Genomic DNA, 25,631 nt, shown 5'->3' with positions numbered 1-25,631 from the left:
CTCCTCTTCTGCAGGCTAAGCAACCCCAGCTCCCTCAGCCTCTCCTCACAGGGCTGTGCTCCAGACCCCTCCCCAGCTTTCTTGCCCTTCTCTGGACACCTTCCAGCAGCTCAACATCTTTCCTAACCTGAGGGGCCCAGAACTGGACACAGGACTCAAGGTGTGGCCTCAGCAGTGCTGAGCACAGGGCACAAGGACTTCCCTGCTCCTGCTGGCCACACTCTTCCTGATGCAGGCCAGGATGCCCTTGGCCTTCTTGGCCACCTGGGCACACTGCTGCCTCATGTTCAGGTGGCTGTCAATCAGTACCCCCAGGTCCCTCTCTGTTTGGCAGCTCTCAGCCACTCTGACCCCAGCCTGTAGCTCTGCCTGGGGTTGTTGTGGCCAAAGTGCAGCCCCTGGCACTTGGACTTGTTGAATGCCATCCTGTTGGCCTCTGCCCATCTGTGCAGCCTGGCAAGGTCCCTCTGCAGAGCTCTCCTACCCTCTAACAGATCAACTCCTGCCCCCAGCTTGCTGTCATCTGCACATTTTCTGATGACTGACTCAATCCCCTCATCCAGATCATCAATCACCAGTCAGGGTGACAGAGCACCACCATGGCAAGAGCATGGCCTGATCCTGAAATCCTCACTTTGGAGAGGTCTTCCCAGCCTGGAACTTTGTGCCCAATCCCTGGCAGACTCCCAAAGACCTCACTGAACTCAAGGCTGTGTTTTTCCAGTGTGCAGCCCCATGAAGATTCCCCAGGCCCCAGCCCAGAGGAGCATCCTGGTGAGCAGCAATCTATTTTCAGCATAAAAGGAGTAATTTCAGGTGAGGCATGAAATGCTGCCTTGGAGAGTAGGTGAAACCTCCCCCAACCCAGCAGAAGTGAAGCTCCCCAGAGCTTCAGCACACCCAGAGCATGATTCCCCCCACCAGGAGGCTGGAGCTGCAGCAGCCCACACTGGCCAGGACATGGATGCAGCAAGTCCCTGCAGGAGCTGGAGGTTTGTGTTAGGCTGCACAAGTGAAGCTGCTCCTGCCAGAGGATTGCTGCTGGGGACCTGTGCTGAGAGCTTTGCTTTGAGCAGGAGGCAACTGCAGTGCAAGTGCAGGAGCCAATCCTGCCCAAAGCAGCAGGGACACTGCTCAGGTGGAGCACTGGAAGCCATCTGCTGCCCCCCAGGCCTGCTGGCTCCCCACAGCACATCCTCACCAGCAGCAGAACACTGGGCACACACAGGGGGAGCCTAGCAGGGCCCTGAAGCTTTGCTGGGGGCTGCTGAGGGACTTGGAGAAAACTCCTCAGAAAATCACAGAATCATCAAGGCTGGAAGAGACCTCAAGGACCACCAAGTCCAACCTGTCAAAGACCATCAAGTCCAACCTGTCACCATCTTCACTGCCAAAGCCATGAGCTTGCAAGATACCTTGGAGACAGAGCAGAAGTTGCAGATCACAGAACCATGGAATGGTTGAAGTTGGAAGGGACCCTAAAGGTCATCAGTTCCAACCCCCACCTGCCATGGGCAGGGACACCTCCCACAAGCTCTGGTTGCTCAAGGCCTCATCCAGCCTGGTCTTAACCACTTCCAGGCATGAAGCACCCACAGCTTCTCTGGGCAACCCATTCCAGTGTCTCACCACCTTCAGAGGCTGAAGATATTAAAGAGTGGTGGTGCTGCTGCTTAGACCATTCCCAAACCTCAGCTCCTTGGGGCTGGGCTCTTCCCAGGAACTGGCACCACTGTTTAGAAGAGAGAAACCTTTATTAGTCTGCACAGTGACACCTCCAGCTGTGCTTGGGGCTTCTAGATCCAGGTCCTCCTGCGCTCCCACTTGCATTGAGCCACCCAGCCTGTGGTGTGCTGAAGTCCCCCAGGCACTTATGGATGCAGAATGATTTGCTGCTGAGTTGGGTGCCAGCAGATGCCAGGCTCTCCTCACAGCAGGGCAGAGAAGTCCAGCTCCAAACACTGCACTGTGGAGACCACAGCCACAGCATCCCTCACGGCTCTGCCAGTCGCTGGCACATGGCCCTGGGCGTCGATCACGAGGTGGAGAGCAGGGGCAGGGTTTAGAGGTTCTTGGAGGACAAAAAACAGGAGGGAAGGGTTAAATAAAGGCTCCACCTTCCTTCTCAATATCAAACAGCAGGGAAAAAACTAGGGGAATGGGTTTCAAAATTGCTGTTAGCCGAGAAACAGAGAGCAAAAGTCAGCAGCCAGCCCAGGGTGCAGCGAGTCCGACCTGACCTCAGCACCCAGAGACGTCTCTGCCTTTGTTCCTCCGCTGGTATCTCACTTCCAAGGGATCAAATCCCCTTTCTCTGGACCCAAACAGTGCCCAGTGAGGAGTTCTGGCTGCGTAGTCAGCTGCTGTGAAGCTCTGGGAGCCACCACTGCTCTCGTGCTCTCGCACCAGCTCCTGGAAGCGGTCGTAGTCGATCCAGGTGCACCACTCGCCGTCGATCTTGAACTGCAAGGAGGATCACAGAAGGGAATCACAGAGTCAGTCAGGCTGGAAAAGGCCTCATAGATCATCAAGTCCAACCTATTCCCTAACACCTAACACCTCCTGACAACTAAACCATGGCTCCAAGGGCCACATTCAGTCCCCTCTTGAACACCTCCAGGCACAGGGACTCCACCACCTCCCTGGGCAGCACATCCCAGTGGCCAATTCCTCCTTCTGGGAAGAACTTTCTCCTCACCTCCAGCCTAAACCTCCCCTGGCACAGCTTGAGATTGTGTCCTCTTGTTCTGGGGCTGGCTGCCTGGGAGAAGAGACCAACCCCCACCTGGCTCCAACCTCCCTTCAGGGAGTTGGAGAGAGCAAGAAGGTCTCCCCTGAGCCTCCTCTTCTGCAGGCTAAGCAACCCCAGCTCCCTCAGCCTCTCCTCCCAGGGCTGTGCTCCAGACCCCTCCCCAGCTTTGTTGCCCTTCTCTGGACACCTTCCAGCATCTCAACATCTTTCCTAACCTGAGGAGCCCAGAACTGGACACAGGACTCAAGGTGTGGCCTCAGCAGTGCTGAGCACAGGGCACAATGACCTCCCTGCTCCTGCTGGCCACACTCTTCCTGATGCAGGCCAGGAGGCCATTGGCCTTCTTGGCCACCTGTAGTGCAGGTGAGGTGGCTGGGCTGGTGGAATGCAGCTCTGTGGAAAAAGACCTGGGAGTGCTGGTGGGCTGCCCAGGGAGGTGGTAGAGTCCCTGTCCCTGAAGGTGTTCCAAAAAGGCTTGGATGTGGCACTTGGAGCCATGGTTTAGCTGTCAGGAGGTGTTAGGTAATAGATTGGACTTGATATCTCTGAGGTCTTTTCCAGCCTGGTTGATTCTGTGATTCTCTGACAGCAACAGCAGAGTGCAGCTCAGGCTGGATTTGGGTGCCTCTTGGAAGGGGCAAGGGGGCTGAGTTTGGGAAGAGGAAGGGGGGAGGTAAAAAGGTTTAATGCCACAAATCCTCTTTCCACAGGAGAACTTTCAGAAGTGCTGCCTCTGCCAGGCTCAAGCTGCATTTGTCTAGCAGCCCTGCTCTGCTCATTTAGCAAGAGCCCTGACTGAATCCCCAATGAGGATTTATCTGAGCTGAGAGCTTATTATGCACTCCATCCAAAAAAGAAAAAGGAGAAGAAAAGGAGGGAGGGGGAGAAGAAAAAAAAGAAGGAAACCAGACTGGCTCCCTGGCTCTTTCCAAGCCCTGATGGCTCTGCATTTAAAATGGCTCTTGACTTTCTGCCCAAGAGCTAAAAGCTTTTTTGGTTGGGAAAACTGCTGAGCCCTGCAAACCTCCTGCAATCAAACACTGCTCAGGCTGAGCTGTGGGCTGCCTGCACTGCTCCAGCAGAGTCCTGCACGGAGCAGGGATGAGAGAGTGCAGAGTCATCCCAGGGAGGGGTGAGTCCCATTGGGAATCAACTCATCCAGCACTCATTCTTCACACACTTAACACTCACAGAATGGGAGGGGTTGGAAGGGACCTCTGGAGATCATCCAGTCCAACCTCCCTGCCAGAGCAGGGTCACCCAGAGCAGGCTGCACAGGACAGCATCCAGGTGGGCTCTGAATGAGCCTAGAGATGGCAGGAGATTGAACACATCCAAGTGCTGGGTGCTGCACATTGGCCACAGCAACCCCAGGCAGTGCTACAGGCTGGGGACAGAGTGGCTGAAGAGCAGCCAGGCAGAGAGGGACCTGGGGGTAGTGGTTGACAGTAGGCTGAACATGAGCCTGCAGTGTGCCCAGGTGGGCAAGAAGGCCAAGGGCATCCTGGCCTGCATCAGGGAGAGTGTGGCCAGCAGGAGCAGGGAAGTCATTCTGCCCTGTGCTCCCTTCCCTTCCTTTCCCTTCCCTTCCCTTCCCTTCCCTTCCCTTCCCTTCCCAGGGGACAATGCCATCCCCACCAGAACAACCCAAAGAAGGCTGCCAGGCTTGCTTGCAAGAGCAGATTAAAGACCATTAAAGATTTTTGGTGCTGCAATAGCCCTGCTCTGCCCCATCAGGTAGCTGGCAGCAATCCTCTAAGTGTGACACAGAAAGCAGCTGCTGCTGCTGAGGAATGAAAAGCAGAGCCCTGGGCTGGGGGAGAGCAGCCCCCAGCTGCCCCCAAGACTTGAGGGTGCTGGTGAACAGCAGCTGAAGATGAGGCAGCAGTGTGCTCAGTGGCCAAGAAGGCCACCAGCATCCTGGCTTGGATCAGCAGTAGTGTGGCCAGCAGGAGCAGGGAAGGGATTGTGCCCCTGTACTGGGCACTGGTGAGGCCACACCTTGAGTGCTGGGTTTAGTTTTGGGCTCCTCACTCCAAGAAGGACACTGAGGGGCTGGAGCAGGTCCAGAGAAGGGCAACAACGCTGGGGAAGGGTCTGGAGAACAGGGCTGGGGAGGAGCAGCTGAAAGAACTGGGGGTGTTTAGTCTGGAGAAGAGGAGGCTGAGGGGAAAAACCTCATTGCTCTCTACAGCTCCCTGCAAGGAGGTTGGAGTGAGGCTGGGGTTGGTCTCTTCTCCTTAGTATCAAGAGACAGAAGGAGAAGAAATGGCCTGAAGTTGTGCCTGGAGAAGTTTAGCTTGGGTATCAGAACAAATTCTTTGCTGCTGGAGTGGTCTGGGATTGGAACAGTCTGCCCAGGGAGGTGGTGGAGCCACCACCCCTGGAGGTGCTCAGGAAACCTGTGGCCACGGCATCTGGGGCCATGGTTTGGTGGCCATGAGGGTGTTGGGCCAATGGTTAGACTCAATGATCTCAGAGATCTTTTCCAACCAGAACAATTCTGTGATTTACAGGTTGGGTTTTAACAACCTTGTGATCATTCCAGAGCTAAATGATTGAAGACCCAAAACCAGTTCCACCACCTCCTTGCAACTGGCAAGCCAACAGTAAACACTGAGCTGAGTCCAGCCTGGTGCCATCAGGGCTTTCCATGAGGCTTTCACCCCCTGGTAAAGCTTTTAAGGTGATAAATACATCAACAGAAGACAAATGGCTCAAACCTTTCCCTTGTTTTCTTTTGAAGCTAGCATCATAGCAGAAAATAGCAAGACAGCTGCTTCAGCTGGCTCTGAAACCAGGCTGTGCTGCCTGGAAAGGCAAACACAGCCTCCTCGAGGGCTCTGCCTGAGCAGTGAGAGGACACAGGAGCCAGCACACACCTCCCCCTTGGACCTCATGCTCCCAGGTCCCCAGGCTCTGCTCCTCGTGGTCCCACCACTAATTGTTCCCTGGAGATGTGGCACTGGTGCCCAGCAATGCCAGACCTGCCTGAAGTCAGCAGATCAGAGAATCATAGAACTGTCAGGGTTGGAAGAGACCTCAAGGCTCAGCCAGTCTGTGGTCGTTTGAGGCTGTGCCTTTAAGAACAAACACTGCTGGAACACACTGGCTAATGTTTTTGGTACTAGAACCAAAACATTCTGATATTCTAAACGAATTTCATTGGTTGATAAACAAAAATTCAGCTTTAGATTGTGAAGCGGTTGGAAAATTTTTTTTTTCCTCAGTTCAGTTCGGTTTGGGAGTTGGGGGAGTTTGGTGTTTCAGCCTGTTCTCCCTGCCTGCTTCTTCTGCGAACTGCTGGACTTGGCCTTCAGATAAGCAAACACTAATCCTGCATGGGCTTTTGAAGCTTGCTAACAACTCTTTTCCTTAGTAACTTGCCTTTCTCTCTCTCTAACCCCTTTTTGGGGAAAAAGGGAGGTAAGGGGGGGAGAGAGGGGGTTCCAAAGAGGGGATCCCTCCCTGAGGGAGGGATTTTTGTTGTGTTATTTGTCTTTGCTGTGTATTTCTGTGTATATATTGTAAATACCTGTATATATTGTGTTATATATAACCTGCTTTCCATATATGCTTGTAAATATATAGCTTTTGCTCTTCGACTGAGTTAGCTGTGGTTTCTTACTCTGTGGAGGAGGGAGAGCTAAGCCCTCTCTCAACCTACCACATTTATTGGCTGCCCAACTCGGGGTTTGCTGACAAATTAGTTTGATTTATTGCTTGCTTAAGTCGAACGAGCAAACATGAAGGTGTTTTGGCTTTTTGAGCGTCTGTTCTTCTCGGTCTTTGGTGTATTGATCTACAAGTATTGCCTGGGTATGATTATCGATAAGATAGGTAAATATATAATGCAAAAATTATATTTGTGGTTTAAGTACAAGATTCGGCTTCTGTATGATCAGTGCCTGGAATTCTTTTATGTTAAAAAGTACAGGAATGTTACATCTAGCACACTCCCTATTGAGATAAAAGAGTTTAAGATTCCGCTCGGTGAAAGGGTAATTTTAAGTGATGGCTGGGATCCAAAGCTGATTTTCTTGATGTGTGTAGTCCTGCTGATGATGATAATTAATGTGTATTTGTTGGTAGCACTGTACCGGGAGAAAAAAGTGTCCAAGGCATGTTTTGTTATAAAACGGAGGGTTAAGAGACGAAAACGCCACCCTAGCTCTGTTTCAGGAACATCCAGTGAGGATGATAATGGAGAATCTGTGTCAGTTAAAGATAAAGCTAAAAAGTCAATCGGCAAGGCAGCTCTGAATAGCACTGCTAATGATTCTGGCAAGCAGCCAGGGGCTGCAGTTGCCCCAAACATGGCGGCTCCCGTGTCCCAGGCAGCCACCATTAACGAGGCAGAGTCATTTCCTCCTTCTTCCATGGCAGGAGCGGAAGCGTCCTCCAAAGCAGCTAATCTGTCTCAAAGCTTATCAGCTTCTGATAATAAGGCAGCTGGAAACCCAAACACAGCTCCAGTAAAGCAAGTAGCAGTTTTAACAACAAGGAAGGGTAAGACTAAAGCTGATTCAGGAGCTGACGGGGATGCACAGCAAGGTTCTTCTGCTGGGGAGGAAGAGAAAATCTGTCTTAAAAATATAGCTGAGTTATTGAGATCATCAGAGGATCGAGATGCATCTCTTGGTAGGACAGCAGCTAGTGGTGGTGCTTCTCAGCTTAAAGGGATCTTTGAGAGGTTGTTGGGACCACAAGTTGAGGAACAGGAGGCAGAGGAGCAAGAACAAGATGACATAACCGACTGCTCTTCACCACGTGAGGAGCTTAGAAATGTGAGAAAAGACTATCTCAGAGCAGATAAGGAGCCAGTTCTCGCTTGGCTTGGTAGATGTTATGATACAGGTGCTCCAGCTCTAATGGTTGGAGACAAGTCAGCAGCCCAGCTAGGAACTCTCTCGAAGGATAATGGAATAGATAGACATCTAGGCAAGGCTCTCGGTAAGGTTAATCTGTGGATACGCCTTCTAATGGCGGTTCTCATGAGATACCCTTCCCGAGATGATCTTCCATGGAATCCTAAGCCCTGGACTACCATAGATGAGGGAATCAAGCGTCTGAGAGAATTTGCTGTTAGAGAGGTACTCTATGGTGAACATGAATCTCTGAATCCTGATGATGTTCCTGTAGGAAATGGTCTTACTAAAAAGCTCATCAAGCTTGCTCCTTCCAATTATGCAAACATTCTGGCAAGCAGAATTGTAGCAAGAAATTATGGTGGAGCTCCTCTTACGGTTGGCCAATTCACTGATCAATTGAGACAATTGGATGATAGCATGACACGTGTTTCTTTGGTTTCAGCCATTGAAACTCTGTCTGGAAAACTGGAGAATTGCATGAAAGAGCTGAAGGATGAATTTAAAAACACCATCTCCCAATTGGCACAAAGAGATGATTCCAATTCTTCCTCCAGGTGGGTACAGGTTTCATCTGTGAGGAATAGACATCCTCCAAGGAGGTCATTCCAAAACAGATCAAACCAAAACAGACCACCAAGGCAGTCACGTAGGACTATTTGGATTACCCTGCGTGATCAGTTTGGTGAGAACATGAACAGGTGGGATGGTCAACCAACTTCTAATCTTTTCAGGAGACTGAGAGAACTGCAAAGTGGCAGAACCCGAGGTAGCAATACCAGAAGGGTAGCTGTTACTTCTACAGTTCCCCAGGACAACTCTAGTAGCTCCAACAGTGGCTCCAGTTCTAACACTGCACAGTGTGCTCGTTGCACCTGTGGACATGTTCCCCATAACTAGGGGTGCCCTGCCTCCCGCCAGGGGGAGGAGAGGGGTAATACAGATAACAGAATCTATTGGGATGTGTACATCCAGTGGCCTGGCACTTCACACTTTCAGAAGTACAGGGCCTTGGTTGACACAGGAGCTCAGTGCACCATATTGCCATCAAATTATCAGGGATCAGAGTCCATAACTATTCTGGGAGTCACTGGTGGATCTCAAGAGTTAAGTAAAGTGGAGGTTAATATAAGCTTAACTGGTAAACAATGGAAAAAGCATACAGTTGTGACCGGACCTGATGCACCTTGTATTTTGGGAATTGATTTTCTGAGAGAAGGGCGTTTCAAAGACCCTAAAGGTTACAAATGGGCTTTTGGAGTAGCTTCTGTAGAAATTGATGGACAAAAACTGAAGCTGTCTGCTAGACCTGAGCTTTCTGATGAATCTGCAGTTGTGGGACAACACAAGATTCAGGACATTAAGTTGCCGGTTGCTTCTCGGACTGTGCATCACAGACAATACAGAACCAACCGTGACTCTTTGTTGCCCATTCAGAATCTGATTCGTCAGTTGGAGAGTCAGAAAGTCATCAGCAAAACTCATTCACCTTTCAACAGTCCAGTGTGGCCTGTGCGAAAGCCGAATGGAGACTGGCGTCTGACAGTGGACTACCGAGCCCTGAATGAAGTAACTCCGCCTATGAGTGCAGCAGTACCAGACATGATGGAACTCCAGTATGAGCTGGAATCCAAAGAGGCCAAATGGTATGCTACCATAGACATTGCTAATGCCTTCTTCTCTATTCCCATAGCAAAGGAATGCAGGCCTCAGTTTGCTTTCACCTGGAGAGGAATCCAGTACACTTTCAACAGACTGCCAATGGGCTGGATCCACAGCTCCAGCATCTGTCATGCAGTGATCCATGATGCTCTGGAGGAAGGTGGTGCTCCAGAACACATCCAGTTCATCGATGATATCATCGTCTGGGGTAAAACTGCTGAGGAAGTCTTCGAGAAAGGTAACAAAATCATGGACATTCTCCTGAATGCAGGTTTTGCCATCAAGAGAGACAAAGTGAAAGGTCCTACCACAGAGATCCAGTTTCTGGGAGTGCAGTGGCAGGATGGACGCCGACACATTCCAGTGGATGTGGTAAATAGAGTCTCTACCATGGCAAATCCCACGAACAAGCAAGAAACTCTACGTTTCTTGGGGATAGTGGGATTTTGGAGACTACACATTCCTGGATACAGTCAGATTGTGAAACCTCTGTATGATGTGACTCGAAAGAGGAACAGTTTCCACTGGGGACCTGAACAACAAGCAGCCTTTGACCAGATAAAGCGAGTAGTCCAAGCAGTGGGTCTGGGACCTGTGCGAGATGGTCCAGACATTAAGAACATTTTGTACACGGCTGCAGGTGACAATGGTCCAACCTGGTGCTTGTGGCAAAAAGCTCCAGGTGAGACACGTGGACGACCTCTTGGTTTCTGGAGTCGAGGTTACAGAGGTTCAGAGGCTAATTACACTCCAACAGAGAAAGAGATTCTAGCTGCCTATGAAGGAGTGAAAGCAGCTTCTGAAGTAATTGGAACTGAGTCACAACTTCTCTTAGCTCCCAGATTGCCAGTTTTGAATTGGATGTTCAAAGGCAAAGGTTCCACACCACATCATGCCACAGATTCCACCTGGTCTAAGTGGATGGCCCTGATAACACAGAGAGCTCGAATGGGAAATCTTGAAAGACCTGGTCTGGTGGAGGTGATCTCAAGTTGGCCTGAAGATACCAACTGTGCTAAACCTCCAGAGGAGAGAGTAACTCGTGCTGAGGAAGCTCCTCCTTACAATGACCTTTCTGATGATGAAAAGAAATATGCTTTGTTCACAGACGGTTCCTGTTGTCTCGTCGGGAACAAGCGAAGGTGGAAGTCTGCCGTGTGGAGTCCAACACGCCGAGTTGCAGAGGCGAAGGATGGAGAAGGAGAATCCAGTCAGTTTGCAGAGGTAAAAGCTGTCCAGCTAGCTCTCGACGTGGCTGAACGTGAGAGATGGCCAAAGCTTTATCTCTACACCGACTCATGGATGGTAGCCAATGCTCTATGGGGTTGGCTAAAGAACTGGAAAAAGAATGGCTGGCAGAGGAAAGGAAAACCCATCTGGGCAGCTGAACTGTGGCAAGACATTGCTGATCGAATCGAGAGAATTCCAGTGAAAGTGAGACACATTGATGCTCACATTCCTAAGAGCAAAGCTACTGAGGAACAGCAGCACAACCATCAGGCAGATCTAGCTGCAAGAGTTTCTCAAGTAGACAAGGACTCTGAACTTGATCTCGACTGGAAACACCGAGGTGAGATATTCTTAGCTCGGTGGGCTCACGATTCGTCAGGACATCAAGGCAGAGATGCAACATACCAATGGGCTCGTGACAGATCCATAGACATTTCCATGGATGCCATCACACAAGTCATCCATGACTGTGACATTTGTGCTGCTATTAAGCAGGCAAAGAGAATTAAGCCCTTGTGGTATGGTGACAGATGGTCCAAATACAGGTATGGTGAAGCTTGGCAGATTGACTACATCACTCTACCACGTTCTCGTTCTGGTAAGCAGTACGTGCTTACTATGGTAGAGGCAAACACTGGATGGCTGGAAACTTACGCAGTCCCACATGCAACTGCACGCAACACCATTCTCGGTCTGGAGAGACAGATCCTGTGGAGACACGGAACTCCAGAGAGGATTGAGTCAGACAACGGAACTCACTTCAAGAACAACCTTGTAAAGAGCTGGGCAAAAGAGCACGGTATTGAGTGGATTTTCCATATTCCTTACTATGCACCAGCTGCAGGGAAGATTGAACGCTACAACGGTTTGTTGAAGACCACTCTCAAAGCCATGGGAGGTGGATCTTTGAAAAACTGGGAGAAACATTTAGCACAAGCAACCTGGCTGGTGAACAGTAGAGGTTCAGTGAACCGAGCTGGACCTGCACATTCTGATCTGCTACAGAAAGTAGAAGGTGATAGAGTTCCTGTTGTTAGGGAAAAGAATCTGTTAGGTAAAACTGTTTGGGTATTTTCGCCCTCAGGAGAGGCTAAACCTGTCCGAGGGGTGGTTTCAGCAGAAGGTCCGGGTCACACTTATTGGGTAATGCAAGAGAATGGTGAAATTCAGTGTATTCCACAAAGAGATTTAACTTTAGCTGAGAGAGTTTAATTTCAGAATGTTGTACAGCTACAGCGCGTCCAAAGGAAAGAGTCCCTGAGGAATCTACGGTGCACAAACCCTGAGAACCCTGAGAGCCCTGAGTCAACTGAGAGTCCCTGAGTCCCTGTTTCCCTTTTTCTTCGCTTCGTCTGCGGAGAGACAAACTGTTTTCCATTTTCTTGATTTTGGATTTTCTTGGACTTCTGAATCATCTACATCTGAGTATAGCCGGAATGGACGATGAACTTAACTTACGAACTGTAAATATTGTTCTGGATTGGATGGACAGTACGAACAGCCAATGAAATTGTTTAGAAAGGGGTGGACTGTGGTCGTTTGAGGCTGTGCCTTTAAGAACAAACACTGCTGGAACACACTGGCTAATGTTTTTGGTACTAGAACCAAAACATTCTGATATTCTAAACGAATTTCATTGGTTGATAAACAAAAATTCAGCTTTAGATTGTGAAGCGGTTGGAAAATTTTTTTTTCCTCAGTTCAGTTCGGTTTGGGAGTTGGGGGAGTTTGGTGTTTCAGCCTGTTCTCCCTGCCTGCTTCTTCTGCGAACTGCTGGACTTGGCCTTCAGATAAGCAAACACTAATCCTGCATGGGCTTTTGAAGCTTGCTAACAACTCTTTTCCTTAGTAACTTGCCTTTCTCTCTCTCTAACCCCTTTTTGGGGAAAAAGGGAGGTAAGGGGGGGAGAGAGGGGGTTCCAAAGAGGGGATCCCTCCCTGAGGGAGGGATTTTTGTTGTGTTATTTGTCTTTGCTGTGTATTTCTGTGTATATATTGTAAATACCTGTATATATTGTGTTATATATAACCTGCTTTCCATATATGCTTGTAAATATATAGCTTTTGCTCTTCGACTGAGTTAGCTGTGGTTTCTTACTCTGTGGAGGAGGGAGAGCTAAGCCCTCTCTCAACCTACCACACAGTCCCAACCCCCCTGCCATGGGCTGGGACACCTCACACTACAGCAGGTTGCTCACAGCCACCTCCAGCCTGGCTGCAAACACCTCCAGGCATGAGGCTTCCACCACCTCCCTGGGCAGCCTGTGCCAGGCTCTCACCACCCTCCTGGGGAACAACTTCTTCCTCACATCCAATCTCAATCTCCCCATTTCTAGTTTTGCTCCATCCCCCCCAGTCCTATCCCTCCCTGACACCCTCCAAAGTTCCTCCCCAGCTTTCTTGGAGCCCCCTTCAGATCCTGGAAGGCCACAATTCGGTTTCCTCAGAGCCTTCTCTTCTCCAGACTGAACAGCCCCAACTCCCTCAGTCTGTCCTCAGAGCAGAGCAGCTCCAGCCCTCTGTTCATCCTTGTAGCCCTTCCCTGGCAGGGCCACACATGACAGATTTCTTATCAACATCCTTGCATGAGCAACTGGGGGGGTGGGGGTGATAAAAACCTGTGCCTAGAGTGAGGACAATACAGAGCAGCACAATTTACTACATTTCCCCAGCCATGCACAATTGCTAGGAACTAGACTGAGGCCTTCTGTGAAGGGATAAACCACAGAGGAGAGGCAGAGATGGTGACACAGGAAAAGCTACCACTGAAAAATGGAACTCAGCCAAAATTCAATCAGTTTGTCCTAACAAGAATGATGCTCTGTTTCCTTCAGGGGGAACCAGACTGAGATGAGGAGGGTCATCTTCATCACAGAGTTGTGTCAGCTGGAAAATGTCCTTGAGATCATCCAGTCCAACTGGTCTCTAACTCTGCCAAGGCTGGGGCTAAACCATGGCCCTCAGCACCACATCCCTGCATGTTTGAACCCCCTCCAGGGATGGGCATTCAACCACCTCCCTGGGCAGCCTGTGCCAGCCTTGGAGAACCCTTTCAATGAAGAAGTTTCTTCTAATGGCCAACCTAAACCTCCCCCTGGGACAACTTAGAATCATAGTATCAATATAGTTGGAATAGAATAGAACCTAAGAGATCATCAAGGCCAACCTGTCACCCAACACCTTCTGACAACTAAACCATGGCTCCAAGTGCCACATCCAATCCCCTCTTGAACACCTCCAGGGACAGAGACTCTACCACCTCCCTGGGCAGCACATCCCAAGGGCTAACAACTCTCTCTGGGAAGAACTTTCTCCTCACCTCCAGCCTAAACCTCCCCTGGCACAGCTTGAGATTGTGTCCTCTTGTTCTGGTGCTGCTTGCCTGGGAGAAGAGACCAACCCCCACCTGGCTACAACCTCCCTTCAGGGAGTTGGAGAGAGCAAGAAGGTCTCCCCTGAGCCTCCTCTTCTGCAGGCTAAGCAACCCCAGCTCCCTCAGCCTCTCCTCACAGGGCTGTGCTCCAGACCCCTCCCCAGCTTTGTTGCCCTTCTCTGGACACCTTCAAGCTGTCCTTGCAGCTGCCACCAGACAGCCCCCAGGGACAAGTTCAAACCTTCATCTCTCTCTTTCTGCCTTTAGAGCTTGGTTTAGCAGGACATGAGATGTTGGTGAGGGTGAAGGTTTTGCTCCCACCCACAGGCTGTGTGGAGCTCCTGATGGCTTCCATCTCCCTTTCTTTCCTCTGTAGCAGCTCACTGCTGCCTTTGGGGCACTCAACATTGGTGATGCAGCAGCTTTCAGCCACTGGTTTTCTACAGTTGGTTATTTAGACTGTGTTTTGTTTGGTGCTTGGGTTGGTTTGGTTTCTGCTGTCTCCACCACCAGCCACCTCTCTGAGCTCTAACATTCAAAAGGCAGCTGGAAAACTGATCTTGATGGCCCCAACCCTGAGCCCCTTCCTTTCACCCTGAAGACAGCTCATGACTGCTCTGGAAGCAAGCAGCTTTCCCCACTTTGACACAGGCTATTAGTAACCACCTCATAGATCACAGGAGTGCAAAGCACTCTCATTTCCCAACTGCAAGGACTGTTTTCCACCCCCTGCCAGGCTGAAGCTCTCCAAGTCAAACAAGCCATTGACTGAATTATTGCACAGGGTTCCTCATCTAATTAAGGCTCACAATTATTTCAGGCTCTCTTTGTTTGGCAGTGGAAGTGACTGAACTGGAGCCACTCAGGAAGAGGAGAGGAAATATTGGGAGAGAAATTAATCTTAACAGGGTCATATTGCTTCTTGAATAGCTAAAACCTTCCCTTTGTTTAATTGCCACTTGTAACCTTCAGGCTGCAGGGGGAAATAATTAAGATTAAGCTGGTTATTAAGTTACAAGGGCTGCAAGAGAAGGCAATGACCAGGACACCAGGCATGCCAAGAGTCTCCCTACATCCCATAGCCCTGAAGCTGAACACGTCTGCAGTGACAGCAAGCTCAGGGAAGGAGCTTTAAACCCCTCAGGAACTCTGCAGAGAGGATCTGTGAGCAGTGAACAGAGCCAAAAGCTTCCATCAGCTTCAGCTGGAAACAAAAAGGCAGGCTGGGGACACACTGTTTAGCAGGGCTTGGAGTGATAGGGGCAATGGTTTGGAGCTGGAGCAGGGGTGGCTTAGGCTGGACAGCAGGAGCAAGTTCTGCACAGGGAGGGTGGTGAGACACTGGAACAGGCTGCCCAGGCATGTGCTGGAGGCTCCATCCCTGGAGACATTCAAGATTAGACTCAATGTGGCACTCTGCAGCCTGCTGCTCTAGTTGGAGGTGCCCCTGCTGCCTGCAGGGGGCTTGGACAAGATGAGCCTGAGGGACCTGGGGCCTTTTAGTCTGGAAAAGAGAAGACTTAAGAGGGGATTTAATGAATGTTGATCAATATCTGAGGGCTGGGGGTCAGGAGGGAGGGGACAGGCTCTGCTCACTTGCTCCCTGGGATAGGCCAAGGAGCAATGGATGGAAGCTGCAGCACAGGAGGTTCCACCTCCACACAAGGGGGAACTTCTTTACTGTAAGGGTCACAGAGCACTGGAGCAGGCTGCCCAGAGTGGAGTCTCCTTCTCTGGAAGCTTTCAAGGCCTGTCTGGATGTGTTCCTGTGTGACCTGAGCTAGATTGTATGGTCCTGCTCTGGCAGGGGGGGTTGGACTCGATCACCTCTTTGGGTTGCCTCCAACCCCTGACCTCCTGTGAGCCTGGGATCTTTGAGGGTCCCTTCCAACCCAGTGCAACCTGTGAATCTGAAAAAGCAGCCCTGCAGTTAGTTGCACTCTCAGAGGCTGAGGTGCTCAGGAACAGACAGACATCCCTGAGCAGCCAGAACACCGAATCCCCAAGGCTGGAAGAGACCTCAACACCTCCCAAAGCTGGCAAACCACAAATGGGAAATGGGATTTTCTGATGAGATTTTCAAGAGAGAGAGAGAGAAACAAATAAAAGGTGATCCCCAAGGCACTGCTGGGTCCCTCTCCAGAGCTGCACAGCCCCAGCCCCCTGGGTCTGCTCCTCTGCACCTGGTCTGCTTCTGTTTCTGCCATCTGCTCTTGCCTGAGCTCTTCTGAAGACAGGCTTCATTATTGCAGAGGGCTTCTTTAATCCCTACCCTCTGCAGAGCACATCATCTCCTCTGCCAATTAAGGCAGGGCTACATCCAGCCAGTTTTAATTCCAGCAGATGAAAGCTGGATTACCTGAGCAGGACTGGGAGCTTCTTTTAATAACCGCCAGATCAAGCACGGCAGAGCCAGGGAATTCCAGACAGGTTTGGGTTGAAGAGGGCCTTCAAAGGTCACCCACTCCAACCCCCCCTGCAGTCAGCAGGGACATCCCCAACTACAGCAGGCTGCTCAGAGCCCCAGACAACCTGTCCTGCAGTGGTTCCAGGGATGGGGCTTCTACCACCACTCTGGGCAACCCGGGCCAGGCTCTCACCACCTTTGGCATCATAAACCTCTCTTCCTTCTCTCCAGTCTGAATCTCCCTCTTTGAGTTCAAACCATCCCCCCTTCTCCTGTCACAACAGGCCCTGCTCAGAAGTCTGTCCCCAGCTTTCTGTTCTCCCCTTGAAGCTCTGAAAGGCCACCAGAAGGTCTCCCTGGAGCCTTCTCCAGGCTGAGCAACCCCAACCCTCTCAGCCTGGTCTCCCAGCAGAGGGCTTCCAGCCCTGCCAGCATTGCTGTGGCCTCCTCTGGCCCTGCTCCAACAGGTCCCAGTCTGTGCTGTGCTGAGGACTCCAGAGCTGCCCCAGCACTGCAGGGGAGGTCTCAGCAGAGGGGCAGAATCCCCTCCCTGCCCCTGCTGCCCACACTGCTGGGGATCAGCCTAGGACAGGCTGGCTCTGGGCTGGCAGCACTCAGTGCCAGCTCATGTCCAGCTCTTCATCCCCAAGTCCTTCTCCACAGGGCTGCCCTCCAGCCCTTCACCCCCAGTCTGTGTTGCTATCAGGGATCCTGATCCACAGCCACCTCCATATTTTGAAGGAGACAAGAGGAAGAAAAACTCCTTGCAGGAACAGAACATTTCCTCCTGCCACCTGCACTATGGCTGTTGCTTGGGCACTGAGGCACCTTGTCCTCAGCTGGGGAGCAACCCCATCCCGTGTCTGCTGCAGACAGGAGGATGTTGCTCCTCTTTGAATAGAACAGAATAGAATTAACCAGGTTGGAAGAGACCTTTGAGATCATCCAGTCCAACCTATCACCCAACACCATCTGATCAACTAAACCATGGCACCAAGTGCCCCACCCAGTCTCTTCCTAAACACCTCCAGGGATGGGGACTCCACCACCTCCCTGGGCAGCACATCCCAATGGCCAATCTCTCTTGCTAGGAATAACTTTCTCCTCACCTCCAGCCTAAACTTCCCAGTGTTCCAAAGACATGTGGCCATGGTTTAGTGGCCATGGTGGTCTTGGACTCAGTGGTCTTTGATGTGTTAGAATCACAGAGTCATAGAATTGTCAGGGTTGGAAGGGACCTCAAGGACCATCCAGTTTCAACCCCCCTGCCGTGGCCAGGGACACCTCACACTACAGCAGGTTGATCACAACATCTTCCTAACATCCAGCCTAAACTTCCCCTGGCACAGCTTGAGACTGTGTCCTCTTGTTCTGGTGCTGGGTGCCTGGGAGAAGAGACCAACCCCCACCTGGCTACAGCCTCCCTTCAGGGAGTTTGAGACACCAAGAAGGTCTCCCCTGATCCTCCCTCTGCTCCAGGCTAAGCAACCCCAGCTCCCTCAGCCTCTCCTCCCAGGGCTGTGCTCCAGACCCCTCCCCAGCTTTCTTGCCCTTCTCTGGACACCTTCCAGCATCTCAACATCTTTCCTAACCTGAGGGGCCCAGAACTGGACACAGGACTCCAGGTGTGGCCTAACCAGTGCTGGTGACCTTCTGACATGAAGCAGCAGCTCAAGGTTGCTTTCCCCCTTGCACTGCAGTGCTGCCACAGGCAAATCAAGTCCAACCTGTCACCCAACACCTCCTGACAACTAAACCATGGCTGCAAGTGCTGATGGGTGAGCAGGCAGAGAACTGCTCCCAGTTGTGGATCTGGGCTGCTGGATCCCAAGGACAGCTCACAGCCTCCAGATGACTTGCAAGGCAGGAAGGAAACCAAATGTTAGGGCCTATTTTTCTCTGATGTAACCCTTGTTAGTGGATCTGCAGCTGGTAGTTAAGTGCTTCCTTTTCCTCCCTAAATATAGATGAAAAGCTCAGCATGGAACAACTTCAATGCCTTTCACCCAACCTCTTGAGCCTCCTGCAAGCGCAGCCAGGGCGCACGTGAAGCCTCCACATCCCACCCGAGCCCCCACAGGACACGCATGGGAAGGGAGAGGCTGATTTCCTCTTTGCTGGGAAGATTTCTTGGCTGATGGAGAGGCTGATGAGCACCTTTGCTCAGGCCACTATGTCCCCCAGGCTGTCCTTGGTTAGTGCAGGAGTGGCAGATCCAAAGCTCTCCAAGGTTAAGTGGGACACATCTCATCCCCTGAGACCCAGCAAGTCCTGAAGGCTTTCCCTTAGTGACAGGAGAAGGGGGAACAGGCAGAAACTGGAACATAAGAAGGGCTCTGCAGAGGGACCTTGCCAGGCTGGACAGATGGGCAGAGGCCAACAGGATGGCATTCAACAAGTCCAAGTGCCAGGGGCTGCACTTTGGCCACAACAACCCCAGGCAGTGCTACAGGCTGGGGTCAGAGTGGCTGAGAGCAGCCAGGCAGAGAGGGACCTGGGGGTACTGGTTGAGAGCAGCTGAACATGAGCCAGCAGTGTGCCCAGGTGGCCAAGAAGGCCAAGGACATCCTGGCCTGCATCAGGAAGAGTGTGGCCAGCAGGAGCAGGGAAGTCCTTGTGCCCTGTGTTCAGCACTGCTTAGGCCACACCTGGAGTCCTGTGTCCAGTTCTGGGCTCCTCAGGTCAGGAAAGATGTTGAGATGCTGGAAGGTGTCCAGAGAAGGGCAAGAAAGCTGGGGAGGGGTCTGGAGCACAGCCCTGTGAGGAGAGGCTGAGGGAGCTGGGGTTGCTTAGCCTGCAGAAGAGGAGGCTCAGGGGAGACCTTCTTGCTCTCTGCAGCTCCCTGAAGGGAGGTTGTAGCCAGGTGGGGGTTGGTCTCTTCTCCCAGGCAAGCAGCACCAGAACAAGAGGACACAGTCTCAAGCTGTGCCAGGGGAGGTTTAGGCTGGAGGTGAGGAGAAAGTTCTTCCCAGAAAGAGCAATTGGCCCCTGGAATGTGCTGCCCAGGGAGGTGGTGGAGTCCCCATCCCTGGAGGTGTTCCAAAAAGCCTTGGATGTGGCCCTTGGAGCCATGGTTTAGTTGCCAGGAGGTGTTAGGCATGAGGTAATAGGTTGGGCTTGGTGATCTCTGAGGTCTTTTCCAAGCTGGTTGACTCTCTGAGGTGCATCATTCCTCTGCCAACGCTTCCAGCCTCTTCCATACCAGCTGGCACTGCACTGTTGGTGTTTCAAACCGTTCACAGGAGCATTGTTTGAGCCCCTCCAAGCTCAGCCCTAGCAGGACACAGGCAAATAAATCACACCCCTTAATGATTTTTTAGTGCTGCCTTCCTGCAACTCCTTAAACTTTTAAGACACCTTTTGATTTGGCAATTACTCACTGCAGTTTAATTGCTCCCAGAGCACAGGTTCTTTTTATTTCCCCCACCCCACCCCCTGCAAACAACACACCCTGACAAATTTTATCCTCCACTGGAGCCTGAAATTTAGAATTAACCATAATAAAAGTAAATCTCCTTGTTTTATTAGCTGCTTTCAGTCTCCCTGCTTAGATTGCTTCCACAAGGGCTCCTCCTGCTAATGTTGCTGGGGAAAGCAAAGCAGCTGGTGAATTCCTCCTGGGCCAGCATCAATCTATTCTTGTTACTAATGGTGCTCCTTAAATTATGCACCAGTAAGTTAGGTGACAAGCTGTTTCCTTTCTTTCCCTGGGCCCCTCACTTCCAAAGGAGAAGAAGATTCCTGCCTCCATGGGTTTGCTCAGGCACAGTTGCCCGTGGCAACAGCTGAGGCTGAGAGTGTAAATAAAGGAACTTTCAGGTGAGTTAAAGCAAAGCCCAGGCTCAGTGTTCTGCTTCCCTCTGCTCCTTTCCAGCTCTTCCCATGGAGTCACAGAACTGTTTGGGTTGGAAGAGGCCTCCAAGGTCATCTAGTCCAACCTTCAACCCAGCACCACTGTGGCCACCAAACCATGGCCTAAAGTGCCACGGCCACAGGTTCCCTGAACACCTCCAGGGATGGGGACTCCACCACCTCCCTGGGCAGCCTGTGCCAATCCCTGACCACTCTTGCAGCAAAGAAGTTTTTCCTGATCTCCAGTCTAAAGTTCCCCACAGTCTCAAGCTGTGCCAGGGGAGGTTTAGGCTGGAGGTGAGGAGAAAGCTCTTCTCAAAGAGAGAGATTGGCCATTGGGATGTGCTGCCCAGGGAGGTGGTGGAGTCCCCATCCCTGGAGGTGTTCCAAGGAGGATTGGATGTGGCACTTGGAGCCATGGTTTAGTTAGTCAGGAGGTGTTGGGTGACAGGTTGGACTTGCTGATCTCTGAGGTCTTTTCCAGCCTTGTGGATTGTCTGATTCTATTCTGGGGCTTGGGCAGGCGGTGGCTTGCAGGCGAGCGCTGCCGGTCACCTCACGTGGCCAGCCCTGCACCACCACTCCCTGGAAGCAGCTCCCACTTATGTGAGGCACATCAGAGTGCTCCTAACTTCAAACACAAGTGAGGAACATGCAAAGAGTATAATGAGCTCAATTAGCATAACGAGGAGCAGCTCCAGCAGTTGCTCAGCTAGCACAGTGTTGCAATGTTCATTAGCTTTCTGGGCGGCTTTTCAGTGTGGGCAGCAGGGGCAGGGAGGGGATTCTGCTGAGACTCCATCTGCAGTGCTGGGAGTCCTCAGCTCAGAAGAGACAGAGGCCTGCTGGAGCAGGGCCACAGCAATGACAGGAGGGTTGGAAGCCCTCTGCTGTGAAGCTTGGCTGAGAGTTGGGGTTGTTCAGCCCGGAGAAGAGAAGGCTCCTGAGAGACCTTCGAGCACCCCTCCAGTATCTGAAGGGGGCTACAAGACAGCTGGGGCAGACTTTTAGCCAAGGCATGGAGTGACAGGATGAGGGGGGATGGCTTCAAAGTGGAAGAAGCTGGACTGAAATGAGACATTAGGAAGTAATTCACCCCTAGGAGAGTGGTGAGGTACTGGAATGTGTTGCCCAGGGAAGCTGTGAAGGCTCCAAGTCTAGCAACGTTCAAGGCCAGGTTGTAGGGGCCTCGAGCAACCTGCTCTAGTGTGAAGTGTCCCTGCCCATGGCAGGGGGAGTGAAACTAGATGATCTTTGAGGTCCCCTCTAACCTAAACCATTCTCCAAATCCTTACCCAGCTGTGAATAGCACTGAAAAGCATCATGGAAACAAACAGGAGCAAGAGAAACCAGCAGAGCCACGCCGACAAGATGTGGCTTTGCCTTCCTCAAAGTGAGGAGAGGCTGGCACAGCACAGGAGGTGCTGCCCTGAGCTGTTAAATGCTTCTTGCCTGAGGGTTATCACAACCAGCTCCAGCCTGCAGCAGCTCCAGCAGGTGTTCCACAGCCCTCCCTGTAACAAACTGTGCAGTTTATCTCCTCACCAAGCATCCAGCTAACTTGAGAGGGAAAAACGTGCTGGAACATGGCAATTGTGCAGCACCTCCAAGGAGAAGATCATAGAATGGGTTGGGTTGGAAGGGACCTCCAAGATCATCCAGTTCCAACCCTCCTGCCATGGGCAGGGACACCTCCCACTAGCCCAGGCTACTCCAAGCCTCATCCAAGCTGACCTTGAACACCTCCAGGGAGGGGGCAAGCACAACCTCCCTGGGCTACCTGTTCCAGTGTCTCACCAGCCTCAGTGTAAAGAATTTCTTCCTCCTCTCCAGTCTCAGTCTCCCCTCTGCCAGCTCAAAGCCATTCCTCCCATCCTATCACTACAAGCCCTTGCAAAAAAGTCCCTCCCTAGCTTTCTTGTAGACCCCTTCAGGTCCTGGCAGGCTGCTCTAAGGTCTCCCTGGAGCCTTCTTTCCTCCAGGCTGAACAGCACAGAGTCTCACAGCCTGTGCTCATAGGGGTGCTGCTCCAGCCCCCTGATCATCTTTGTGGCCTCCTCTGGACCTGAATCATAGAATGCATTTGGCTGGATGGGACCCTTGAAGACCTCCTCCAACCCCCCTTCAGTAAGCAGAGACACTCAAATGTGTCCAGAGAAGGGCAATGAGGCTGGGGAGGGGTCTGGAGCACAGCCCTGTGAGGAGAGGCTGAGGGAGCTGGGGTTGCTTAGCCTGCAGAAGAGGAGGCTCAGGGGAGACCTTCTTGCTCTCTCCAACTCCCTGAAGGGAGGTTGGAGCCAGGTGGGGGTTGGTCTCTTCTCCCAGGCAAGCAGCACCAGAACAAGAGGACACAATCTCAAGCTGTGGCAGGGGAGGTTTAGGCTGGAGGTGAGGAGAAAGTTCCTCACTGAGAGAGTTGTTAGCCATTGGGATGTACTGCCCAGGGAGGTGGTGGAGTCCCCATCCCTGAAGGTGTTCAAGAGGGGATTGGATGTGGCACTTGGAGCCATGGTTTAGTTAGTCATGAGGTGTTGGGTGACAGGTTGCACTTGATGATCTCTGAGGTCTTTTCCAACCTTACTGATTCTATGATCACCAACCAGATCAGGTTGCTCAAACTTGATGGGGCCTAACCCTGCACCTAACCCTGCACCACCTCCCTGGGCAACTTCCTCCAGTGTTCCACCACCCTCACTGTCAAGAGCTTCCTGCAGATGTCTAACCCCTGCTCTACTCTCCAGCCCTCTTCCCTGGTGAGATGGGGAGGGGTTGGCAGCAGAGCCTGGTGGAGCCTCACCTTTTGATGAGCTATGAGGAGGCAGTTTGAGTGCTGGTGCTCACAGGCCAGCTCGTAGCCGGGGAGGAGGTCAGCCAACTCCTGGACGAAGCGCACCACCTCCTCGTGCCAGGGCACGTTGGCCATGGTCAGGCTGCTGGCTGAGCTTTCACCACAGTAGGTCACACCCTGAGAAGAGACACAGAAAGCATCACTGTTAGTTTAACCCTCCACTGGCTCTGGGCAGTGCTGGCACTGCAGCAAAGCCTGAGAGTCTGTTTGTTCCCCGCCTTGGAGAGTCACCAGGATCAGAGACTGGTTGGAGGGACCGCTGGAGATCAAGCCCAGCCCCACTGCCAGGGCAGGATCACCCTGGGCAGGTCACACAGCAACACATCCAGGCAGGTTTTGAAAGTCTGTGGGATGGGATGGGATGGGATGGGATGGGATGGGATGGGATGGGATGGGATGGGATGGGATGGGATGGGATGGACAAGGTTGGAAAAGAGCTTTGAGATCATCAAGTCCAACCCATCACCCAATACCATCTGCTCAACTGAACCATGGCACCAAGTGCCTCATCCAGGCTCTTCCTAAATACCTCCAGGGATGGGGACTCCACCACCTCCCTGGGCAGCACATCCCAATGGCCAATCTCTCTTTCTAGGAAGAATTTTCTCCTCACCTCCAGCCTAAACCTCCCCTAGCACAGCTTGAGACTGTGTCCTCTTGTTCTGGTGCTGCTTGCCTGGGAGAAGAGACCAACCCCCACCTGGCTACAGCCTCCCTTCAGGGAGTTGGAGAGAGCAAGAAGGTCTCCCCTGAGCCTCCTCTTCCCCAGGCTAAGCAACCCCAGCTCCCTCAGCCTCTCCTCCCAGGGCTGTGCTCCAGACTCCCCCCCAGCTTTGTTGAAGGAGACTCCACAACCTCTCTGAGCAGCCTGATGCACAATAGTAGAATTGATTGTGCTGGAAGGGAGCTTGAAGATCATCCACTTCCAACCCCCTGCCATGGGCAGGGACACCTTTCACCAGCCCAGATTGCTCAAGGCCTCATCCAGCCTGGCCTTGAACACCCCCAGGGAGGGGACATCCTCAACCTCCCTGGGCAGCCTGTTTCAGTGTCTCCCCACCCTCACTGCAAAGCATTTCTTTCTAATCTCCAGACTAAATCTCTCCTCCTCCAGGTCCAATCCATTCCCTCTCATCCTATCACTACAAGTCCTTGCCAAAAGTCCCTCCCCAGCTTTCTTGTAGGCTGCTTTCAGGGACATTTCTGGTTTTGCTCCATCCCCCCAAGTCCTATCACTCCCTGACATCCTCAAAGGTTCCTCCCCAGCTTTCTTGGAGCCCCCTTCAGATCCTGGAAGGACACAATTAGGTCTCCTTAGGTCTCCTCAGAGCCTTCTCTTCTCCAGACTGAACAGCCCCAACTCCCTCAGTCTGTCCTCATAGCAGTGCAGCTCCAGCCCTCTGCTCATCCTCGTGGCCCTTCCCTGGACACACTCCAGCACCTCCAGATCCTTGTTTTCCCCAGGTTCATTACACAGATTATGATTTGAACATCATGAAAAATGGATGACTAAGAGCGGGGGGAGGGAGGGGGAGAAAAACAAACAACCAAAAGGAATGTAAGGAGCTCCAGCACGACTCAGTCCTTTAATACACTTCAAAGGTATCATTTACGAGCAAAAGAAAGCACAGAAGCAAAGAGATATTAACTAAGGGCTGGGCTGGCTGATTAACTCCCAAGCACAAATCAATGAAAAGCAGCTTAGCACACCCAGAGAAAGCAACAGCAGCTCTCAGCTTCCCCAGCTCCTCAAACCCCAGGTGATTAACAGGGCTGATAGCCCTCTGAACACCTGAGCAGGGTGGTTGGCTCAATTCTTCAGTGCTATAACCAAGAGGGTTATGAAGACATCAAGTGTGTTGGAAAAGACCTTTGAGATCATAGAACCATAGAATCAATAAGGTTGGAAAAGGCCTCAGAGATCATCAAGGCCAACCTGGCACCACAGACCTCATGACTAAACCATGGCTCCAAGTGCCACATCCAACCCCCTCTTGAACACCTCCAGGGATGGGGACTCCACCACCTCCCTGGGCAGCACATCCCAATGGCCAATCTCTCTTGCTGGGAAGAACTTTCTCCTCACTTCCAGCCTAAACACAGCTGGCACAGCTTGAGACTGTGTCCTCTTCTTCTGCTGCTGCTTGCCTGGGAGAAGAGACCAACCCCCACATGGCTACAATCTCCCTTCAGGGAGTTGGAGAGAGCAAGAAGGTCTCCCCTGAGCCTCCTCTTCTGCAGGCTAAGCAACCCCAGCTCCCTCAGCCTCTCCTCACAGGGCTGTGCTCCAGACCCCTCCCCAGCTTTCTTGCCCTTCTCTGGACACCTTCCAGCATCTCAACATCTTTCCTAACCTGAGGAGCCCAGAACTGGACACAGGACTCCAGGTGTGGCCTCAGCAGTGCTGAGCACAGGGCACAATGACTTCCCTGCTCCTGCTGGCCACACTCTTCCTGATGCAGGCCAGGATGCCCTTGGCCTTCTTGGCCACCTGGGCACACTGCAGGCTCAGCCCACTATCAACCAGTACCCGCAGGTCCCTTTCTGCCTGGCTTCTCTCCAGCCATACTGACCCCAGCACTGCCTGGGGTTGTTGTGGCTGAAGTGCAGCCCCTGGCACTTGGACTTGTTGAATGCCA

General features: G+C 52.0%; 1 protein-coding gene across 1 annotated transcript in view; it reads right to left on the bottom strand.

Annotated features, from left to right (window-relative positions):
* Window positions 1–2,004: 2,004 nt before the first annotated feature.
* The window catches only part of LOC104300243 (S-adenosyl-L-methionine-dependent tRNA 4-demethylwyosine synthase TYW1), a 114,171-nt gene continuing 90,544 nt past the window's right edge, over window positions 2,005–25,631 (bottom strand). The window contains exons 15-16 of the mRNA XM_054166986.1: window positions 22,942–23,109; window positions 2,005–2,463 (exon numbers count right to left, since the gene is read on the bottom strand). Of these exons, the coding sequence (XP_054022961.1) occupies window positions 2,242–2,463; window positions 22,942–23,109 (390 nt within the window). The 3' untranslated portion in view covers window positions 2,005–2,241. The remainder of the gene's footprint in view (window positions 2,464–22,941; window positions 23,110–25,631) is intronic.

This window comes from Dryobates pubescens, chromosome 13 (assembly GCF_014839835.1).
Source record: "Dryobates pubescens isolate bDryPub1 chromosome 13, bDryPub1.pri, whole genome shotgun sequence".
NCBI lineage: Eukaryota > Metazoa > Chordata > Aves > Piciformes > Picidae > Dryobates > Dryobates pubescens.
Note: the sequence above shows the minus strand (reverse complement) of the source record. Positions and strands in the feature narration are given on the sequence as shown.